This window comes from Lycorma delicatula, chromosome 5 (assembly GCF_047948215.1).
Source record: "Lycorma delicatula isolate Av1 chromosome 5, ASM4794821v1, whole genome shotgun sequence".
Taxonomy (NCBI): Eukaryota; Metazoa; Arthropoda; class Insecta; order Hemiptera; family Fulgoridae; genus Lycorma; species Lycorma delicatula.
Window position 1 is genome coordinate 81,342,182 of NC_134459.1, and position 20,886 is coordinate 81,363,067.

The 20,886-nt window shown below is 29.8% G+C and overlaps 1 protein-coding gene and 1 long non-coding RNA gene across 6 annotated transcripts in view; one reads left to right on the forward strand and one right to left on the reverse strand.

Moving 5' to 3' along the window:
• The first annotated feature begins 3,141 nt into the window (after positions 1–3,141).
• The window catches only part of pug (pug C-1-tetrahydrofolate synthase, cytoplasmic), a 70,627-nt gene continuing 52,882 nt past the window's right edge, over positions 3,142–20,886 (forward strand). The window contains exons 1-3 of one of the 5 annotated variants that reach the window (XM_075366486.1): positions 3,142–3,174; positions 14,393–14,472; positions 18,567–18,765. In XM_075366486.1, coding sequence (XP_075222601.1) covers positions 3,157–3,174; positions 14,393–14,472; positions 18,567–18,765 — 297 coding nt within the window. In that variant the 5' untranslated portion in view covers positions 3,142–3,156. Of the gene's footprint in view, positions 3,175–3,672; positions 3,880–4,078; positions 4,238–6,877; positions 6,986–14,392; positions 14,473–18,566; positions 18,766–20,886 lie in introns of those variants that run through there. The other 4 variants (XM_075366485.1, XM_075366488.1, XM_075366489.1 and 1 more) reach the window with 4 other exon arrangements.
• LOC142325127 (uncharacterized) lies at positions 4,762–13,936 on the reverse strand. Its single transcript, XR_012756491.1, has 3 exons — positions 13,845–13,936; positions 9,514–9,613; positions 4,762–4,854 (listed from the first exon to the last, which is right to left on the reverse strand). It is a non-coding gene; the product is annotated as an uncharacterized LOC142325127 (long non-coding RNA).

The window sequence follows — 20,886 nt, forward strand, 5'->3', positions numbered from 1 at the left end:
TTCTTATATTAATGTAAATAGAATCAGATAACAAATTGTCAGTTGATGAATCATATCAACTTTATATACTTAAGTATTATTTGGTTTTGATTACTTTCGGATAACAAGGCAAGATAACCGTATTATAAAAAAAAGCATTTCTGCAAATAAATGAGCGTTCATAAGTCACGTGTTGATTTTCTTAAAACTTTGTGATTTTGTTAACCTTTATTCTTATTTTTTTAAGCGATTGACAAAATTGTTAACATTCGGTTTATTATTCAATAATCTTTATAACTGAAATTTATATCTTGTAAATTTAATCAAAAGTTATGATAACGTAAGGTTGTGAATGTTTACGCAAAATTATTCTTCTGAATGATTTTAATCATGTCGATCTCCATGATGGAGTGGTAGCGTTTCGAGCTTTCATTCGGAGGCTCCAGCTTCGAATCCTGAGAAGCATGGCATTTAACTATACTAAAATAATTCCATTTACCACGCACAAACTTCAAACTTATTGTGAGAAATCATCAATTAAAAAAAAAATTCAGAATGACCTTAAAAAGGCAAAAATTAATTAATTTAGATGTATTATCGAGAATGTTCACTGTTGTCGACAGTGTAATTAATAGGTATCTATGTCCTTGCATCCAGAAGTATATTTTCTGGAAGGTTTTAATGGCTCTTTATTTTCAGTTTAAGTTGGCTCTTTGTTTTTAGCCGGCTTTTGCCAGCTTTTACACTTTTTTATCTTCTAAATTATTGACTGGCCTACTGATATGATATCCACCTTCTGTTAAAAATGCTAGCCTGTATAAGATAAATTTTTTTTCTAAAATGAAGTGATCCTGAGTAGTAATTCTGGAACTCTTGTAGGTTTTCTCTAACATAATTAAAGAAAACCAATATCGACATCAATTTTGTAGATCCATACACATGTGATTTGTGGAGTAAGGGCCCAATCTAAGGAATACTGATTTTGATAGCGACTTAAAGAGAAATACGTATCCAGAGGTTGCTTACTTAAATCTTGATGTTTAATAAACATCTTTTATGTAGAAAATGATCATTAAAACAGAAACAATTTATTTAATTTTTTCAAATGGTACTCACACAAAACTCTTGACGTCACAATCTACACAAAAAGGACAGTGTATGAAAGCAAATATGTTACATAACAGATAGTATTTGTAATGCTCTTGTGCTAGTTTGTCCAGTTTTAGAGATGGCAATTCTTAAATCTTTCATCGTATCAAGATTTTAGAAGAGGAATATGCATATTTTTTGCAAACAATTCTACTTAATATTATTTTTTCTTTTAAAAAGAAGTGGCATTTTAATCCTGCTATTTATAACAATGTCATTTACATAATTGAAAAAAAGAACAAATTTATCCCCTTTTAAAGCACTCCCATGATCAAGTTTTTGTCATTCATAACTTTAAAGAAAACCCTTGGAATACTGAGCTCATACCAGTCTTACGATTATTTGTTGCAATCAGGTTTAATTTTTGATATGTTTTGCGAGTTTTGAATTCTGATCTGATATGGATGTGCTACCAATCTTTGGTCATTCTCTCTCTCTTCTTCCATTTAAAAGGTTCATGAAAACTTTAAAAAGGTTCATGAAGCTTTAAAAGATTCCCTGGGAGAGATTCAGAGCATTCAGTTTTCAAAAATGACATAAATATGTAAATTTTACCAAAAAATCTTCATTTATAATGAAGTTTTATCAAAATTTGATAGAACTCTTAATGAGGTAAATAAAAAAATAAACATTTTGAATTTTTGCCTTGTTAGGAGAAGCAGAACAGAAAGATTACCCTGATTAATATATAGAGTTTATGAGACTGGAAAAGTACCCACAGATTTTAGAAAAGGGAACTGTTACCATATCATTGCCTGAGAGATGAGAAGCCATTCTGTTCCTCAAACTAATCTTACAAGGCAAGCCTAAGAATTCACATGGCATTTGTTACAGATGGAGAAGGCATTGATAAAGTAGAATAGAATAAAAGCTTTTTAATTTTAAGGAGAAATTGGGGTTTAATGTATGAAAAGAAAACTCTGTAACCAATCTATACCAAATTAGGAAGCTTTGATCAAAGTAGAAAATGAAGAAAGACAACTGTGATTTAAAAGTAAAACAATGTAGGCTGTCCTACAACTAGTGTATGGAAGTAATATGATAATTGAAGGAAGTGCTTTAGAGTAGGGTAATTATTCAAGGAGAAAAGCTATAAATGTTGAGATTCACTGAAGATATTGTCCTTTTTGCAGAATCAGAAATTCTGAATGGTATGGAATGATTGTTAGGATAAGAGAGAAAGTCAATCTGATATTAAATAAAAGAAAGGTAATGAAAAGAATATGGTGATAATTAACTATTAAGATAGAGGAACAGAATGGAGGATTTAGAAGCTAGAAAATTTTGTTATTTAGTTAGTAAAATTATAAAGGGTAGGTAAAGTAAGGTATAAATGAAAAGCAAACTAGTACAAGCAAGAGAGCTTTCATGCAAAAAAAGAAGTGTGCTAGTATCAAATAGGGCTAAAGATTATTAAAATATTTTTACAAATTTTTGTGTAAAATTGTCTTTATATTTGCAAAATATGGACAACAGAAAAATAGAAAATAATTGAATAGAGATCTTTGAAATGTGATGTTGCAGGAGGATGCCAAAAATTAAGTACATTGATAAAGTGGGAATGGAAAGGTCTTAAATCAAATAGCCAAGGAAAAAGATTTGTGTCAGAATTTTGCAACTAGATTGGTAGAGAATATATTAAGATATCATGGTTTAGAATTATGGATTGTTAAATGAATTTGTTAACTTTAAAAATACTAGAACTTTCTCTCTGTAGATGTTTTGGAGCTAATACATTGAAGTAATCCAGCATATTCAAGTTTAGTTAATTTAGTAATAAGGGGATAAGTAGTACTGGGTATATTGAGTTTTTGAGAGGGTGAATTAGGAAACCCAACTTTATCTAATGATAAAGTGCATTAGGTTTGTTGTCCAACCACTGCACAGAAAACATGAGTTCCTGAGTTGGACCACAGGCACCTCCATCCATCTGATACCAAGGCTATTGCAGCTCTTCAGATCCTGTTATCTTCATCATAGAGAAAATGAAGGATCTGCATCCATATATCCAGTGATGAAAGAGAAGGGATGAAGAATAAGAAAAAGGTAGGTGTGAAAAGTGACTATTCACCTATTAGAGTTTATCGAGGTATTGACTGATTTATTGTCTTGCCCAGAATAGTGTAGAACATAAAATCTTTAGAGGAAAACAACAAAGATTATGATGGTAATTCAGCTTTCTGAGGTGTATGATGTAGTAATTATTGTTAAAGTTAAAAGATTACACATAACAAAAGGGAATGGAATGCAGTATCAAACTAGTTTAATGACAGATGACTAAAAAAAAATTTTTTTTATAAAACAATAACAACCTACTTTTAGAAAATAAATAATTATTTTTAGCTTTTAAGTTTCCATTTTGTGTTTGACGTATTGTTTTTTACGCTGTTATTTGTTTACTAGGTTACTATTATGTTATTTATTTCAATTACATCAAAATTATGTAAAATATGAATGACGTAAAGGTTATTAGCCTACAATCAAAATAAGTTTTGCAGTAAAATTATCAAATACAGTGTATGAAAAAATACATGTTTTTCATTGATATACAGATAAAATACGTTCATGGACGGCTGAAGTACCGTATATTAATGATGGGCAAAAACAACTCTGGTATTTCTTAATCATTTTCAGTAGTATGAGTACTAGTATTCAATATTTTAGTAATTTATTATGCGAAGAATATTACGTTTTAAAATATTAAAGGCAAAGTATTCAACTTCTACGAGAATTCTGCTTCCAGAATATTTGGTATGTAGCACTACTGTATTTCACTATTAATTTTTATTGAAGATAATGCTTGGTATCTTTTATCTTTTTTCCTTTCTTAACGTAATTAATAATAAGCAGGCGTTTTATATTTTATACTCATCTGAAATACCAATACTACACCATAATTCAAAGAAAGACAATAAATAGACGACGTTAAGCAGCGTGCTTTTCATTGGAGGCCTAACGAGTACTGACAAAGCTTGTCAAGTTGAATTCAGTTATCCCATAGATAGCGACGTGATCCGAAGTCGATGTAAAGATTTCGTAACACCTGTTGATTTGTGTTAATTAATTAGTAGATCGTTCATTCAATTACCTCAGTTTATTTCTTACAACGGTCAGTATTTTTTTTAATCAATATTCTGTTATTTTGTTAGTTATTTAATTTGTAGTTAGTTATGAATTAACATCTTTTAACCTAAGTTAAAAGCTAAGTTTGTCTTTATAAAATGTGTGTTTGTGTACTATAGAATTCGTTTCTTTTTATTAAATGTTTAAGTACTGTACTTGTTCTGAACGTTTGATAGTATATATTATTAACTATCTCTGAATTATATCATAGCTTAGAGTCCTAGTATGTAATAGGTTTACAGGCGGCAGAGTTATGTAATACACCGGCTGATTCTGCTAATGGTCATTACTTAAATTTATTTAATGCGTCGTTTTTTAAAGCATGCCTTAGAACACTATGTTACATGCGAGGGTAATAAAATTCATTTTTTTTTTTGGATAAAATGATTATTATTTCTTTCTAATTTGTTATTACATCACAAAATATTAAAAGTAAGACTTGATCATTAAATAGTAAAAATTAATGTACAATTATGTATATAGAAAGAAGTTTTTCAACGATTATACTGATCATTATTTAGCTAACGCTGTTTGTGTTCTTGCTGTGAAATGTTTTATCTAGTGTACATTTCCTGTTGTAGTCCAACCTCTTTTTAAACAAAACTGTAAATTGTATTAAACATGAAATGTTAGTGTGTGTTTAGTGTATTATTATCAGAGGAATTAATTTTCTTGATTTTGTGTGGTCAAAATCATTATTTTTTATTTTTTTAAAGTTGCTAAGCTAATCATAATTAAATAAGAAATACTTTTCTTCATTGATTTAATGAAGTATTATGGTAAATGATACTTCAAGATTAACCAAATTCAATAAATGATTTATCTTAGGATTATTGTACCTCTGAGCATCCACTTTCATTTGCCCTTTCCATTCATCCCAAGAAATAGTGTTTCCCAGGACAAGAAAGAGGTTTATTATATAGAAATTCACTTGCTGGCACAGACAGAGGAAAGCATTCTTTTGGGTTTCTGGAAATGCTCCCAAAAACCAATTGTTGATCAACCTGAGTCCCTAATTCATATTTGTGCTTTGCAAACAAGCTCATCAGTTTTGAATTTTGATATCATCTACATCTTGATATATTGGATTTTGTAACAAGGCACTGGTATATACCTCCTTAAATGATTCTTGAAACCCACAACCGTGCTCTTATGAATTTCCAATTCTCCTTTGCAAAAAGAAATCAATTTGCATTATAAGCTCAGTAATAAAATCAACTTTCAGGAGCAGCATACTGGAATTAATTTGCTAATTCCCAACTTGCACATACTTTTCATACCAGCAGACTTGTTTCTTACAAAGCCATTGCATGACCACCCAAATTAAATTTCATTTCATGATTAGAATCACAAAAGTGTGGATTGTGAACACTGCTGCAAAAAAAATACAAAATTGTTTATGGCAGTCATAAAAATAATAAAATTCATAATTCCAAAAGACCAACCAGCACAGATAAATGACAAGAATAAACTGAATGACCTGCACAGAGAATTTCAACAGAAATAAGAAATGTGTGCCCATACAATAAAACAAACCCATGTCTTAGTTTGAAAGTGGACATATTTCCTAAATTGTTATTAAAATAGTAAAAATAAGTCTTACTTATGTTCACTGTTGCAGAGACCAAAGTCAGGTGATATTATGTAAAATTTGATTGAATGGTCTTGTCAATGTTACTCTGGTGCCAAATGAATTCGCATAAATAAGAGTCTAGCATAGATCTCGATTTATCATACTCCTTGTGATTCTGTCTTTTCGTTGCTGCCCACTAAACTCTCCACTGTGTATGCGCACTGGTAATTTGATCTTGAAAGTTAACAAAGTGATTAATGGTTTGATGTGTGATATTTTAACCAGGTAATTGTAACTCTGCCACAATCAATAATTATGTTCACCACAGATCTAATAATTATTTTATAACTCTTAGTTGAATGTGTTCTGTTCAATTGGAGATCACATATATGAAATATTCTTTTGTTTCTCTGAAAATTCTTGCAAACACTACTGTAAACCATCCCCACATTATATTTTAGCCTTGAAAAAAGAGATTGTTTATTTTCACCTTCCTGCCTGTTAATTACTGCGTGGCAGAGTAATATGTCTGCGTACACTTCCCTTCTAAATTTTTTCCCTTAGCAGTATTCCATTATTCAGCAACTTCAAAATAAAAATATTTGTTAATAATAAGGTTCTATTAAATTAAGAACATAATAAAAATTGATCAGTTAAAGAACAAAATTTTTACTTACATTTTTTATTTATATTTTAAACAGTGAATATTTAATAAAAAAATGTAAAACGTTTTATCACTAACTCTAAGAAGCGTAAATGATAATAGGTCACAGAGTTGGTAAATGATAATAATAGGTCACACATTATCATTGTTTTATGTAAGTGTAATAGTATATAATATTACATACAAATGCAATATATATATATATATATATATATATTGTTTATATTCATTTATCTATTTTAAAAAAAGTTTAAACTTAAGAAATTTTGTTTTAAACATTGCTTTAATATTATCTGTATTTTAAATATCTTAGATGTTCAGTAATAACGTTGATAATACTGTGAAATATAATTTATACTGTTATTAACTTTTGCTTGTAAGAGTGTTTAATATTTTAGTGTTGAGTTGATTATTCTGCATGCTATAAAGACATGGAGTGGGTTTTCTTTAGTAATCCATTACATGTTATTGGTGGTATTTCCTAAAAAATGCTAAGTGCAAGTTTAAGGTGATGATAAATGCAAACTCATTGATCAATTAAATGCTGTTCCCATCTGTATAAAAGACTACTGGGGAGTGAAGCAGGGTGTATTCATATATTTTTCCAGGGGTGCAGAAAATGTTTTAGCACATGAAATTTCCCCAGAACACATTTTTTTTCACTAAAAATTTCCTGTCCCACTTTGCGATATTATCCGCATTCTTACAGCTAACATTGAAACTTCCTGTTCAATATGTACATTAGATATTGATTTGAAAGAAAAAAAAAATTGATATTTGTGCAAATTCTGTTAGCTTTGCCTATGTTGTGTTGGTAATGTGTGTGATTAATAATGATTGTTAGACGTTCTTTCAGCTTGCACCAGTTAATGCTGATTACTATACATTGTAATATGTAGTTTATTTTTATGTAAATAATGGCAGTTTTATTTTGGAAACAATCTCAGTAACCTAAGAACGTAGGTAAATTTAATTTTGGCTGAAAAAATAAAACTTAAAAGTATCGAGAATATCTCATATATTTAACAAAACATCAAGAACTGATAGGCACTTATATATGTATAAGCTATTATTCTTTTTACATATCTTCTATCCAGTCCCATTGTCTATAGGTTTTTTTGGAAAATTATCATTCAGAAATGGAAGTCTTCCCTTATTTTGACGTAGCTTGTCAACAACTGTAGAGGTTTTGTAAATCTTATCTTAAGCTGAGAGGCAGCTGAATATCTGGTAAAATGTTATTTTCCCTCCTTTAAAATATCTGTCTAAAGCTTCTTTCAGTAAATTAGAGGCTTTGTGAACAGGAGGCCCATTCCAAGAAACAAAAACTTCATGAAATAGGCTGTCAAATTTACTATTCCTGTTATGAAGGTGGTTTCCTATTACAGGCTCAACTGACTCACATACTGCTTCATTACAAACTTAAAACAGTTTTTTAACAAGAAAATTATTTCAGGTATTTGATCATATACCTCAAGTTTGTAAATTCCTCCAGAATAAATCTGTTGCTCTGGTCAAGCAGAGATGGTTTTTTAACATGACCTTTTGGTGAGTCTTGAGAGAAAATGTCTTTAAAGTAATCCAATTTTAAAATTCTGCTTTTTAATGTTTTCAACTGTTTTAATAGGGTTTCATGATTGAAGGTACATTCTGTATTTTTATTGATCCACTCTACAAGTTTGATAATACATTGGTCAATTTCATATTCAGTTTTCTAAATGAGTGCTACTAAAACACAGTCACGTATGTTTCACGATACATGGTTCTTCAATTCTATTTTCCAGATTCCCTAGAATCTGGAAAACACACACAGTTTTCCTAGATCCTTTCTTGGTTTTTTGAATTGATCTCCAGTTAACGCTGTTTGATGACAGTTTGCTTCATTTCTTTCTTCATCCTGCAACTCTTGGTCTCTTTTTGTTTGGGTTCAACTGGGTGTATCATAGCTTTCTTCCATTAGTAGACAGTTTTTAAACACATTGTTTTGCAAACAGTTCAGTGCTTTGAATAAAAATGGAAAATGTTGCTCTGTTAGTTTTACACTTTTCAGTTCAGTTTTCATGTATTGAAGTCTGGTTTTTAGCAAACCATAATCAAAAACGGTCCAAATATAGATCTTGACATTTTGAGCTGTACAACTGAACTTGGTCAGTTCTTCAAGAACATTAATTGTTTCAAGAAGTTATTAAATAAAGTCAGGATTTGAAAATTCTTTAAATTCCTTGAATATTCTTTTGCTTCAGTGTTACTATCATTTTTTATACTCAGTTTTCTTCTTTTGAAGGCCCATAAAACATAAGACAAAATCCCTTTCAAAGGTTTTTTACACTCTGTGTATTTGCTGAAACGATTTGCTAGTTTGCTGAAATGATTTTGGGTTCATAAATCCAATGCCTAATTCTTCAACTATGCTTAATAGTTCTTCAAACCCGATCCCCCAATTGTAACTTTACATCAGGTTACTTAATACCTGTACCTGATTTCTCAGCCAATTACATCCTTTTTCTTTCCTGAAATCACACACTTCAATCTGTGAGCTATGTCCCAAATAGATATTAAATAAATCTAAATCATTGGTTTGACATAATTCAGCAATTTTCTTAGGGACTCCCAGGTCAAAATACTGGCCATCAAATGCCATGCCGTTCAGTTGTTTGTCAATGTTTATTTTAAACTTATTTAAAGCAGATTAAATTTTTTTTTTAAGAGAAGTATATGTGAAGTGCTACAAGGGGAGATATCAATAATAATGCAAGTCTGCACTCCATTGACCAAAGTAATAAGACATGTTATTTGGTATGTTCAGTGAAGCTTAGTAATTTTGTCTGCTGTGACAGATATCAAAGGTAACTGGTTAGTGATGGGGTTTTCAGCACTCAAAAAATTAGATATTTTTTCATTCATAGTTAAAAATATATTTTGCCTAAATTCTGTGAAAAATTCTCTTGAATGATTAAGTTCAACATTTGCTTCATTTAATACATTTAAACTCAATTTAAACTCAATGTTCTTTCAAAATACTTACCTCCCTTGCCTTCTTTTATAGCATTATATGCTATTCTTGCGACTCAGTCCAATTTTTCCATGATCTTTCTTCATTTCTAATGCTATTTGTTCAGACAGCTCTGAAAGTTCAAAACATCATTTATGGGCATTAGAATTTAAATGATCAATTAAATGAGTTTTTAAATTTTAAATTGTGTACTCTGATTATTCTGCATCATGTGATATTCATTTAGCAGTGTGAATATCTCAAACTTGCTGATTTTTAGACTGTAACATTTTTAGGAATATGTTTGTAGTTTGATATACTCGTACATGGTGTACATAAAACTCTGTCAAACATGGCATTAATTGATATATTTCATAAAGAAATTTACTTACCCTGGTAAGTTTTAATTTAGCTTCAAACTCTTCATATAATTCTTGTGTCGCTTCCATTATAGGTTTTGGTTTGGATTTTTCCTGATTAAATACAGAGTACAGCATCTAACTTTTCATTTAGATTTGTTAAAGCTGATACTGTGCCAGATAATTGCCCTTCATAATTGCTTTCACTTCTTTTAAAAAAAGTCACATCAGAGGATTTTGAGCAAGAAGGTTTTGATAATTCTATAGGATGGTTGTTCATCAACCTTTATTTTTTTTTTTTTAGATTGTTCATCATCAGATCCACAAGATTTAGCATCTTCCTCTGATTATTCAGGGCCTGTTGTTGGTATACGTTCAGGTTCAGTACTTGTCACATTTAATAGTTTGAAAAATCCAGAAATGCTTTGTTCGTAATTTGTTCTGACTTTTTCACTGGGATGTTTCGATGAGACATGACCTGAAAGTTTGTCTCTTTCTCGCCACTCGCAAAATGCACAACTGACTTTGTTACTTTTGAAAGTTGACATTGTATACTTAAAGAAATAGACTATATTTTATACTATTACGGTACAGGTAATTACATTGAATTACAGGTAAATACTAATGATAATTACACACACTGTCAGTGAAGTGAAAATTGGAAATATATAGGTAGGTAGGGGTACCTAACCCATCGGGTTGGTCTAGTGGTTAACGTGTCTTCCCTAATCAGCTGATTTGGAAGTCAATAGTTACAGCGTTCAAGTCCTAGTAAAGCCAGTTATTTTCACACAGATTTGAATACTAGATCGTGGATACCAGTGTTCTTTGGTGGTTGGGTTTCAATTAACCACACATCTCAGGATTGGTCGAACTGAGAATGTACAAGACTACACTTCATTTACACTCATACATATCATCCTCATTCATCCTCTGAAGAATTATCTAAACGGTAGTTACCGGAGGCTAACAGGAAAAAGAAAGAAAAAAGGTAGGGGTACCTAATTAAACTAAATATTTACTCATACAACATAGCATTTTACCATTAATTAAAAAACATACAACTTGATTACTATTTTTATTATGTTCAAACGTGTATTTAAGTGGTAAATACAAAGTTAAGTGTTACGTTTAATTAGTTTTAGTTCCAATTACCTACCACGGTCAGTATTGAGAATATTACGAAACACGATATATTATATAAACTTAAACATCGTACTAATAAACAACCGCGACGCAAGAAACAGGAATAAGTTGCGTAGTCCACTTGCTACTCATAAACTGGCAGGATCGAAGCGATAGGTATAAGATGACGGGCGAAACCCACCGGGTTGGTCTAGTGATGAACGCGTCTTCCCAAATCAGCTGATTTGGAAGTCGAGAGTTCCAGCGTCCAAGTTCTTGTAAAGGCAGTTACTTTTATACGGATTTGAATACTAAATCGTGGGTACCGGTGTTCTTTTGTGGTTGGGTTTCAATTAACCATAAATCTCACCAGTGGTCGAACTGAGACTGTACAAGACTACTCTTCTTTTTCACTCATACATATCAAATTCATTCATCCTCTGAAGTAATACCTGATCGGTAATTCCCGGAGGCTAAACACGAAAAAAAAAGGTCGCAACCTTTCGACCGTATAATCCCACCCCTCCACCGTCATCTACGTAGTGAAAATGGAAACAATAAGTCGTCACATCGTACGCATTTTACTGATAAAGGCCGATTCGAATTTCGATAAGTAGTCCAAGTTAAGAAATGAAAAACATTAATAATATCTATGTATTAAGTACTTTTGTATAATATGGTTTAAAGTGATTTAGAGTTGTTATCGCTTGAATAATATCATTTGTATGAAGCTAACAAAATTTGCATACCGGTACCGTAATAATTATTAATACCTAAAAAAATTATTAGAACACCAGATGTTTGTAGCCAGTCAAGAATCAGGAAACTGCCATTCATCATACAGCACAAAAACATCTTATCGGTGGCTCGGCCGTACGATATTTTTTGCGGTGAAGATTGAGTAGGTACCCTGCCCGACTTGCAGCAGAAAGCATCCAAGACACTTGGCGTGCGGCGTATATCGTAAACAAACTGATTAGGCTGACCTTTGTTCCCATTAATTTCTTATCTACCCGCTCTGGGCAAACGTCGTTTAGTAGACAAACTTTTTAATTTTTTCCTTATAAAAAAAATTGTTTTGGATATTTCCCCAGTCCGGCCTCACTTTCCCCCCGAACCTCGTTCGGGCGTTCGGACATATTCTGCACCTTTGTATTTTTCACATTTTTTCTGTTAAATTGAGGTCCCTAAATCTAGTTAATAGCATAAAAATTCAGTAACATTTTTGTTTTTAAAATCTTTAATTACTATAAACAGCTTTGGTTTATTCTAGTTATTGAGTTTCAGCTGCATATAATTTTAAAAGAAATCCCATTTTGTTGAAAACAAATCTTATAATGATAATTTAGTACATGCATTATTTATTTATTTGTATTAAATCTATATTACCAATTAAATATCTGTTGCCATTCAAGTAGGTTAAGCCTCCTAGTATAAATCATTTCTATTTTTGTGATCAGTCTAATTCTGTTTCCTCAGGGACTTTAACGCTATATTTTGTAGACTTAAGTGTATGATTATTTTATATTGTATAAAAAAGAAAATAATATATTTCAATATTGTCATGCCTTTTTCTGTAGTAAATCTAAATCTAAAAGAATGTTTTAAAAGTAGATTTGAAATGGCCAAAAGAATATATGTATTGCAATCAACTTCCAAAACAGACTTTGCTGTATTTAATACAGCCAATTAATAATTTCTTTTTATTGGCCCAGTTATCTTTATTCTAAGCCTAAAAATCGTAATTTTCTCTTATTGAGTAATTTGAATGTAAGAGTTACTTACTTTTCTGTTTCATACTGCTGTAAACATTTTTGTTAGCCTTTAATTAATGTAACGTGGTTGATCTAAAATTAAAAATATCTAATTTTTTTCCTTATATAGCTTGGTGTTATTTTCAACAGTTGTGTTAAAAATGCATTTTCTAGTTATCTTGAAAGATTGCCTCTCCCCAAATCAGCTGATTTGGAAGTCAAGAGTTCCAGCGTTCAAGTCCTATTAAAGACAGTTACTTTTATACAGTTTTGAATACTAGATTGTGAATACCTGTGTTCTTTGGTTGGTTGGGTTTCAATTAATCACACATATCAGGAATGGTCGAACTGAGACTGTACAAGACTACACTTCATTTACACTCACACATATCATCCTCATTCATCCTCTAAAGTAATACCTGAACAGTAATTTTTGGAGGCTAAACAGGACGAAGAAGAAAAGTATCTTGGAAGGTTTATTTTTTTTTTATGGTATTAATTTTACTTGAACAAAATTCTTATTAGCAACATCAGTAAGCTAACACCGTCATGCTAATCAAATTGGTTTGTATTATGCAAGTGTTTAGTTATCGTTACTGAAATTATTTCTTTGTTACAAATCTATGAGTAAAGATGTCTTTCATTCTTGTGGGTATTTGAGACTGTTAGTAACAATGGACACTATTGTTTCTCCTAGACTAGGAAATCTTATCAATAGAAACAAAATGTTTATGGTATGACTTTATACCATACAGAGAATTCAGTATGATAATGTTTTTTACATATGTCATTCTAAAGTTAATATGGGTGTTTGAACTTGCCTTGGATAACCAGAACTTTCTTTTTTCATTGAATTATTCTTCCTGCATCTTTGTGCATATGAAAAAAAATTGACCATTTGTGATTATGTGTGTATTTTTGTTTTAATTTATATATGACCTTATATTAAAATTTCAATGTATTTTTGGTAAAAGTAGCTTATAATGACATATAATAGTTATTAAAATAAATCTGTGGGATTTATGTTTATGTTAATGTTTGGGGCTGACATCTATATAATAAGTACCCATTACAGTTATATATATACATTAATGGTAAAATATTTATTGTAAATACATTATCTTACCTACAGCAGTTTACAAGTTTACAAGCAAAGTAGTTGTCAGAAGAGGCACTTGCTCTTTCAGAAGTAAAAAGTTTTGTTTTAATAAAATAATATTGAAACTGTGTACCTTAGTTTATAATTTCACATCTATTTTATTATCATGTGATATGCTATCATCTGATGGTATCTTAATTGCTATTCACTTATCAGTATGATATTTTATTTTTGGTATAATTAATAAACAAGGTTATTTATTTTAAGATTGAAATTAATTTTGGAAAACTTACCATGAAATTAAATTTTACTAAAAAATTATATTTATGTTTTAGAGTTACTTTTCTATCGGAGGTATTGACTAAGAATTGTTTAAGTTACTGTTTTAGGTATAATTTTGTATTGTACAATTGTTATTCATATTGTGCTATGAATAATAAATCTATTATGTAGAACATAGATAGACAAAGAGGTACATATTTAGTGAAAAAAATAGATTTTTTAAAACATTTTTATTTCTTTTAATGGGTAAATTTATCATAATGCATTATAAGATTTTATTCTTATTTTTTAAGTGTACAGAAATTCTTACTATGGCGCCGCATGAATCTTGTGAAGGAGGAGCAAAATTAATTTCTGGAACTGCTGTTGCTAAGTAAGTGTTTTTAAACTGCTAAAATAATTGTTTACAATTAATTAGGATAACTGTTTATTTTGAGATTATTTTCATGAAGCTAGTGATGAAATAATTTTAATTGTTGTATTTATAATTTTAAATTTAATGTTGCGTCAATTTTTTTTAGCTGAAAGTAGGCCTGTTTATTTTAATATAGATTTGTTGCTCTTGGGATTATTTTTGTCTATATTCCTTTTAAATTATCCTTGTAAAATGAAGGACATACAAGAAGAATTCTAAAGAACAAGCCTGCTACAAACCTTGCTTAATTGTGAATTCATTTGTGAGTGCTTCATGAATATGGGTTATGCATTGAGAATTGTGGCATGTAACAAATGCTTTCCTGTTTTTTAAAAAGCATTACTGTCAATAATCTCTAACCAGAATGTAATAGAGCCAGCTTCTGTGGTGCGAGTGGTAGCATCTTGGCCTTTCATCTGGTAGTCCCGGGTTCGAAGCCTGGTCAGGCATGACATTTTCACATGCTACAAAATCATTCATCTCATCCTTGCAACAATACCTAACGGTAGTCCTGGAGGTTAAAAAAAAGAATGTGTAGAAGTTGTTAAAATCTGGAGAAAACTATTTTCTCATTGGTATCAAAGAATCTTCAGCTGATTATTCAGCTAGCAAGAAAGATTTAATTTTTTGATTATGATATAGAACCTCTATGATATTAAAGGGGGTTTTGTGTAATCAGAAAGGTGAAACTGTACCTCATCACTTATGATTATATTCGGGTAAAATTTACCATTCACGACTTGTTTAAGAAACTACTTACAATACTATTGACATGTTTCTATTTTGTCATTGGGTAATGTAAATGTTTGCAGGTTGTACATTTAAGATAAATCTGTCAGAAAAACTTTCTGTTAGATGTTTCAGGTTTGCTGTAGTTTTTATTGAATATATGTACTCTTTGTCTTTATTTAATATCTGTACCCCAAAGGACCTAACTCAGTAAAAATTCTGAAAATTTATCCTTTTGATAGATGGCATCAAATTTTGAATAGTACTTTTTTGGCACAATTGCATTCAGGAACTTTCTAATCAAAATTTTATATCTCTTTAAAGTAACAGCAAGGATGTATTCTTCAGTTATGCATACCTTTTCAATCATTGCAGTCAGAATTTTTGATTATAAAAAAACACATTTTTGTAAATTGAACTTATCAAGAGTTCCTTTCTCTGAGAGGAATGATTTTTTTATAAAATCTGTGTCTGGTGTAGTGTGAAGTGAAGGTATTATTTGTAGACTTAATATAACTTTTTTGGTGGGCTTTGCATGCTGATATGTAACCTTATATTTAGCTAAGTAAAGAATGCTGTAGGTACCACTTTTGTTTCTAGTAAGTTTGTCTGGGATTTTTATTCTTGAAAATGGTTTTGCAATTTTTGTTAATAACTTGAGTCATTTCCAGAAACCAGAAGCCTTTATCTTAGGTTACCTAAAACCATTTTGTTTATGGCATTTAGATATATTTCAGGTTAAATTGTGCACTACTTATTAACAAATCATTTAGTGTTATATGAGCAATTAACTATGCCACAATGTATTTTCTTCATAGAATAAAAGTATTATTTTTTTTTCTTCTAAGTGTACTTTGATAAGAAGTTTAGGTAGAAGATCTTGCTAATACAAGCTGAGTTTTAATAATTTTGAGACTTATTATTATTCAGAACTAATTTGAATTGAGTATGGTATCAATTTATTTCAGTATTGTTTTCTTATATCAGAAAACAAGCATTAATTTATTTTTGTATAAAATGATGTTTACAGTGATTAAAGATAATATCCATTTTAAAAAAATAATTTTTTAATTCTGCAGTTTTCTAAATAAAATACTATTTTATTTTTCTAAATAAATACTAAGTATTGTACTTTTTTGCTATTGTATATGGTAAACACATGTTATATACAGTGTGTGCGTGTGTTAGTGCACACACATGAGAGAGAGAGAGAGAGAGAGAGAGAGAGAGACTAACAAATTACATTAGAATTGAATGCAATTTAACTTTTTTTATTACTTCTTTGTTGACACACATTCATAATGTTCAAAAATATTCTAAAAGTTTTTCTTTTATTTTTACTTTAACTTTTTACTTTTATTTTAACTCGCAATTTTTTTTCATGTTTGTCCTCAGATCTTGCTTCCTTAATTTAACATACGTCCTGACATTGCCGATTGATGCAATTTTTCACAGTTATTAAGGTCAGGTGACAATACAGTATTCCATCACTTCTTTTGCAAACATCCCTTTTACCTCATGTGTGCATATGTTTGGGGGGGGGGGGGAGGGGTAAATTTGTAAAATGTATATAAGCGATAAAAAAAGTTTTGTTAATTTACAATTGTATTTCAATAATCAAAAACGTCACTATTTCATTACTTTGTATACTAAATGTTTGATTGAAAATTTGTTTGATATTTTTTAAATATATTATAAATTTCAATATATAATGTTATCTTTTGAAATCCAAATTAACCTACTTTTTTTGTTTTTGTTTACCTCTGGATGAAAGGCCTTTCACCAAAATATCATCCACATATTGAACCCATAACTGAATTTTGTGAATGTGGGTAATACTATATAATATTATATTCTCAAAACCCTGAAAATAAATCTATTATTTTAGAAATTAAATAATACAGGAATTTGAGAATAAATTATAGATCTGTTGATAGTCTGTGAATGTAATATGAAAATTTTTTAATTTAATTTTTTTTTTTTTAAATTTAATAATTTAAAAAAAAACTTAATTCCTATCATAATAATTAAAAATTTTCCTTTGAAACTGACAAATACAGAAAAATAAATTTTTTAGATGTTGACATAGAAATTAGTTAAAGTACAAAAGTGTAACATCTACATATAGGAAACCAACAACTAGTAAAATAACTATTAACAGAAATTCGAATCATCCTTGGGTGCACAAAATTAATACATTTATAAACATGTTAAACAGAGCAATGTATTACACACATAATAATAAAGAAAAACTGGATTCAGAAATAGATATTATAAAATGTATTGCAATAAAAAATGGATATAATATGCCATTAATTGATAATATTTATAAAAAGCAAAAATTAAAATCTAATAATGAAACAATGTTGATACCTTTCAATAATAAAATTCTTGATGAAAATATTTATGTAAAATATTCCTACACTTACAACATTATTGAAAACTTGATTAATCTTTACAATGATAAAAAATATAAAACAGCTTATGGACCATACAGTCGTGTTATAAAACATTTAAAAATCTATAATAATGAAAATGATCCTAATAATTTGTTTGGTATCTATAAAATAACATGCAAAGACTGTAACAAAATTTATGTTGGAAAAACTAGTAGATCATTCAAAGCAAGGTTTGCAGAACATTTTGGATCTTATAAAAACAAGTTAGGTTTCTCTAATCTTGCAGACCATTTAATAATCAATAAACATTCAATCACCGATTCGAATACAAATTTAAATATACTAGAAATTGTGATCAGATGTGATAATAATAAGAAATTAAATATTTTAGAAAAATATTATATTACAAGTATAGACAAAAGTTTAATTTGATTAATGGCCAGACAGAATTTGATAATGACTTTCTTATCAAAACCACCTTTGATAACAGCACATTTATATAATTTAAATAAAAATTCAAAATATTTTTGTGCAGTGCTATATGTGTGGCTAGCCACATATAAACAAATTTTTAATCTCTTTAACTTTTATGATTACATATGTTATGTGTTTACAATTTTAAGTTTTAAATTTTTAATGTGTGATTTTTTAAAAAGAATATATTTTATTAACTGATGATGAAGGAAATCCTCGAAAGTGCTTTTATATAATAACAAGCATAAGCTAAGAAGCATTATTAAATTCTGTAGTCTTGATGGTAAAGTTTTTATACTTCTGTCTTTGATCTATATATATATATATATACATATATATATATATATATACATATATATATATATATATACATATATATATATATATATACATATATATATATACATATATATATATATATATGTATGTATGTATATATTTTATTTTTAGGGAAATACAAGAGGGACTTGCCGAAGAAGTAAAACAGTTACAAAATGAATATCCTGGTTTTCAGCCTGGTATGGCAATTGTCCAAGTTGGTGATCGACAAGATTCTAATGTATACATACGTATGAAAATGAAGTCTGCAGCTGATATTGGAATTAATGCAAGTCATATTAAACTCCCAAGGACAATAACACAGATTGAGGTTTGTGTTTTAAATATGTACTGTATCTGTTATGTTTATCTATAATAGATTATTTTTGTATAATTAACTTATATGTCATCTAGGAGTTAAATATTGTAAGGTTCTTGATTTCATTAACTGTAATGTTTGTTACGCATTTTAATAAGAAAAGATGATTTCAATTCAAGCTGTATGTGTATATTTGTATAATTATTTCAAGAACTGCTGGACTGATTCTCTTGCTATCTGTAGCAAATGAATCTAGACAGGTGGGAAACAAATTAAGCCTATTTATTTCACAATAAGTTAAAAAATTGAAAATAAATGAATAAAAAATTTTTATAAGGTTTTATTCCCCATAAAACATCATTCTTTTGCTTTTAAATCATTTACTTTCATTTGATTCTTTTACGTAGCATTGACTGCTTTGATCGTTAGCCAGTAAATAACTATAATAAATGAGAGATGAAGCTGTACCCAGCATTATTTAAATGATCTACTGGAACTGGTTTTAAATGTTACTTTGACTTTTGACAGTTATTTTCATATTTTTCAATTCCAGAATGTTACTTTCAGAGATGTTCCAGCTGAAGTGTAACTATTAGGTGTTATGCAAATAATCTGTTTGTTGCTAATCCAGTATGCCTAATGCTTGCAAATATATGGTTGTATGTAATATATGGGAAATAATTTATAAAGTATAGCTCTAGCCATTTATAATTTGTTATAGAACACTTCTTGATATCCACTTTTATTAATGCCCTGGGTACTACTTTGTGTAATACTATTTCTTGGTTCTGTTACTGTATTATCCTGTTGTATGGAATGTAGTTTACTATCCTACCAAGCAGGGGCGTACAAAAGGAGGGGTCTACCAGATATTAACCCTCCTCTTGTAGGTTTAAGTACTTTTTAATATTAGACCTATATAAAATAAACATACTACAAATTTACACGTATATATTTGAGTATCTTTTTAAAAATCCATTGTATTCTCTCCTTTAATTTCTCACTGACAGAGTAACAAAATCTATTGACATAAGATCCGGTCTGCCACCCTTCCTTCTTCAATAATTTAAGCCCTGTATTCAAAGCTGCAGCATGTACAGTAGATCGCTCAACGGGTGATACAGTAGCCATCATTCAGCATTCTGAGAAGGCGCCAGTGCTCTCACTGGCATGGTGGATGTTAAAGCATATACCTCTCCTTGTCTCCTGAAAGAGAGGAAAGACCATCAATGTCGTGCTGCTTATTAAGAACGTACGATAATAATACTGACCTTGTAATAAAATAAAGCCAACACTATATAAAATTACTTGTGAAACATTGTCGGGACAGCTCTGCAGTGCATATATGAAATATTGTACATTGTCGAGCGGTATTCACTTGTTAGTCTGAGTTCAGATTTTTTTGTGGAACGTTTGTTTAACATTTTGTGCATTTCAGAGTTCATGTTTTGAAGTAGAAACTTCACATTACCGTTCTCTGTTCTTTAATATATCTAAGCAACCTCAAAGTTCAATTAAAATTTTTTAACAAAAAGTCACGTGCCAGTAGTGATTCTTGTAACATTAGTGAAAATTTCACATTGCCAAATATTTCTTTGCTGCCGCAGCATGATGTTGATTTCTCAAGCGTTCTTTCTGAAAATAGTTTCACACCCTCCTGTGAAAACTTGGCTGGTATTGATTGTATATCAAAATCACTCAATAATATTGACATGCCCACTGATTCGTTTAGAAGTAATAAGTGTATTGTTGTGGTTTCGAAAGCTTCAACATCTTCAAGTTCCAGTGAACCACACGCTTATGATATTGGTGTTTACATAGGAAAACACTTGTAATAAAAGTAAACTGGATGTCTTGAACAATATCTGGGAATCAGATATTGTTCAATGAGAAATCCCGGGTTTGTTTTTCCAACAAAAGGAAAGAGAAATCTGCGATTTCAGTTTAAATGGCTTTACCGCTGGAAGTGGCTTGCATATTCTGAATTTAAGGGAGGGAGTTTTTGTAAATTTTATGCACTTTTTGCTCCAAGAAATGGTATTGGATCTGGGAAGCAACCATTAGGTCAATTTTGTAGTGAGAAATTTGATAACCGGAAGGATGCTGTTGAGTGATTTTCAGAACATGAGAAGT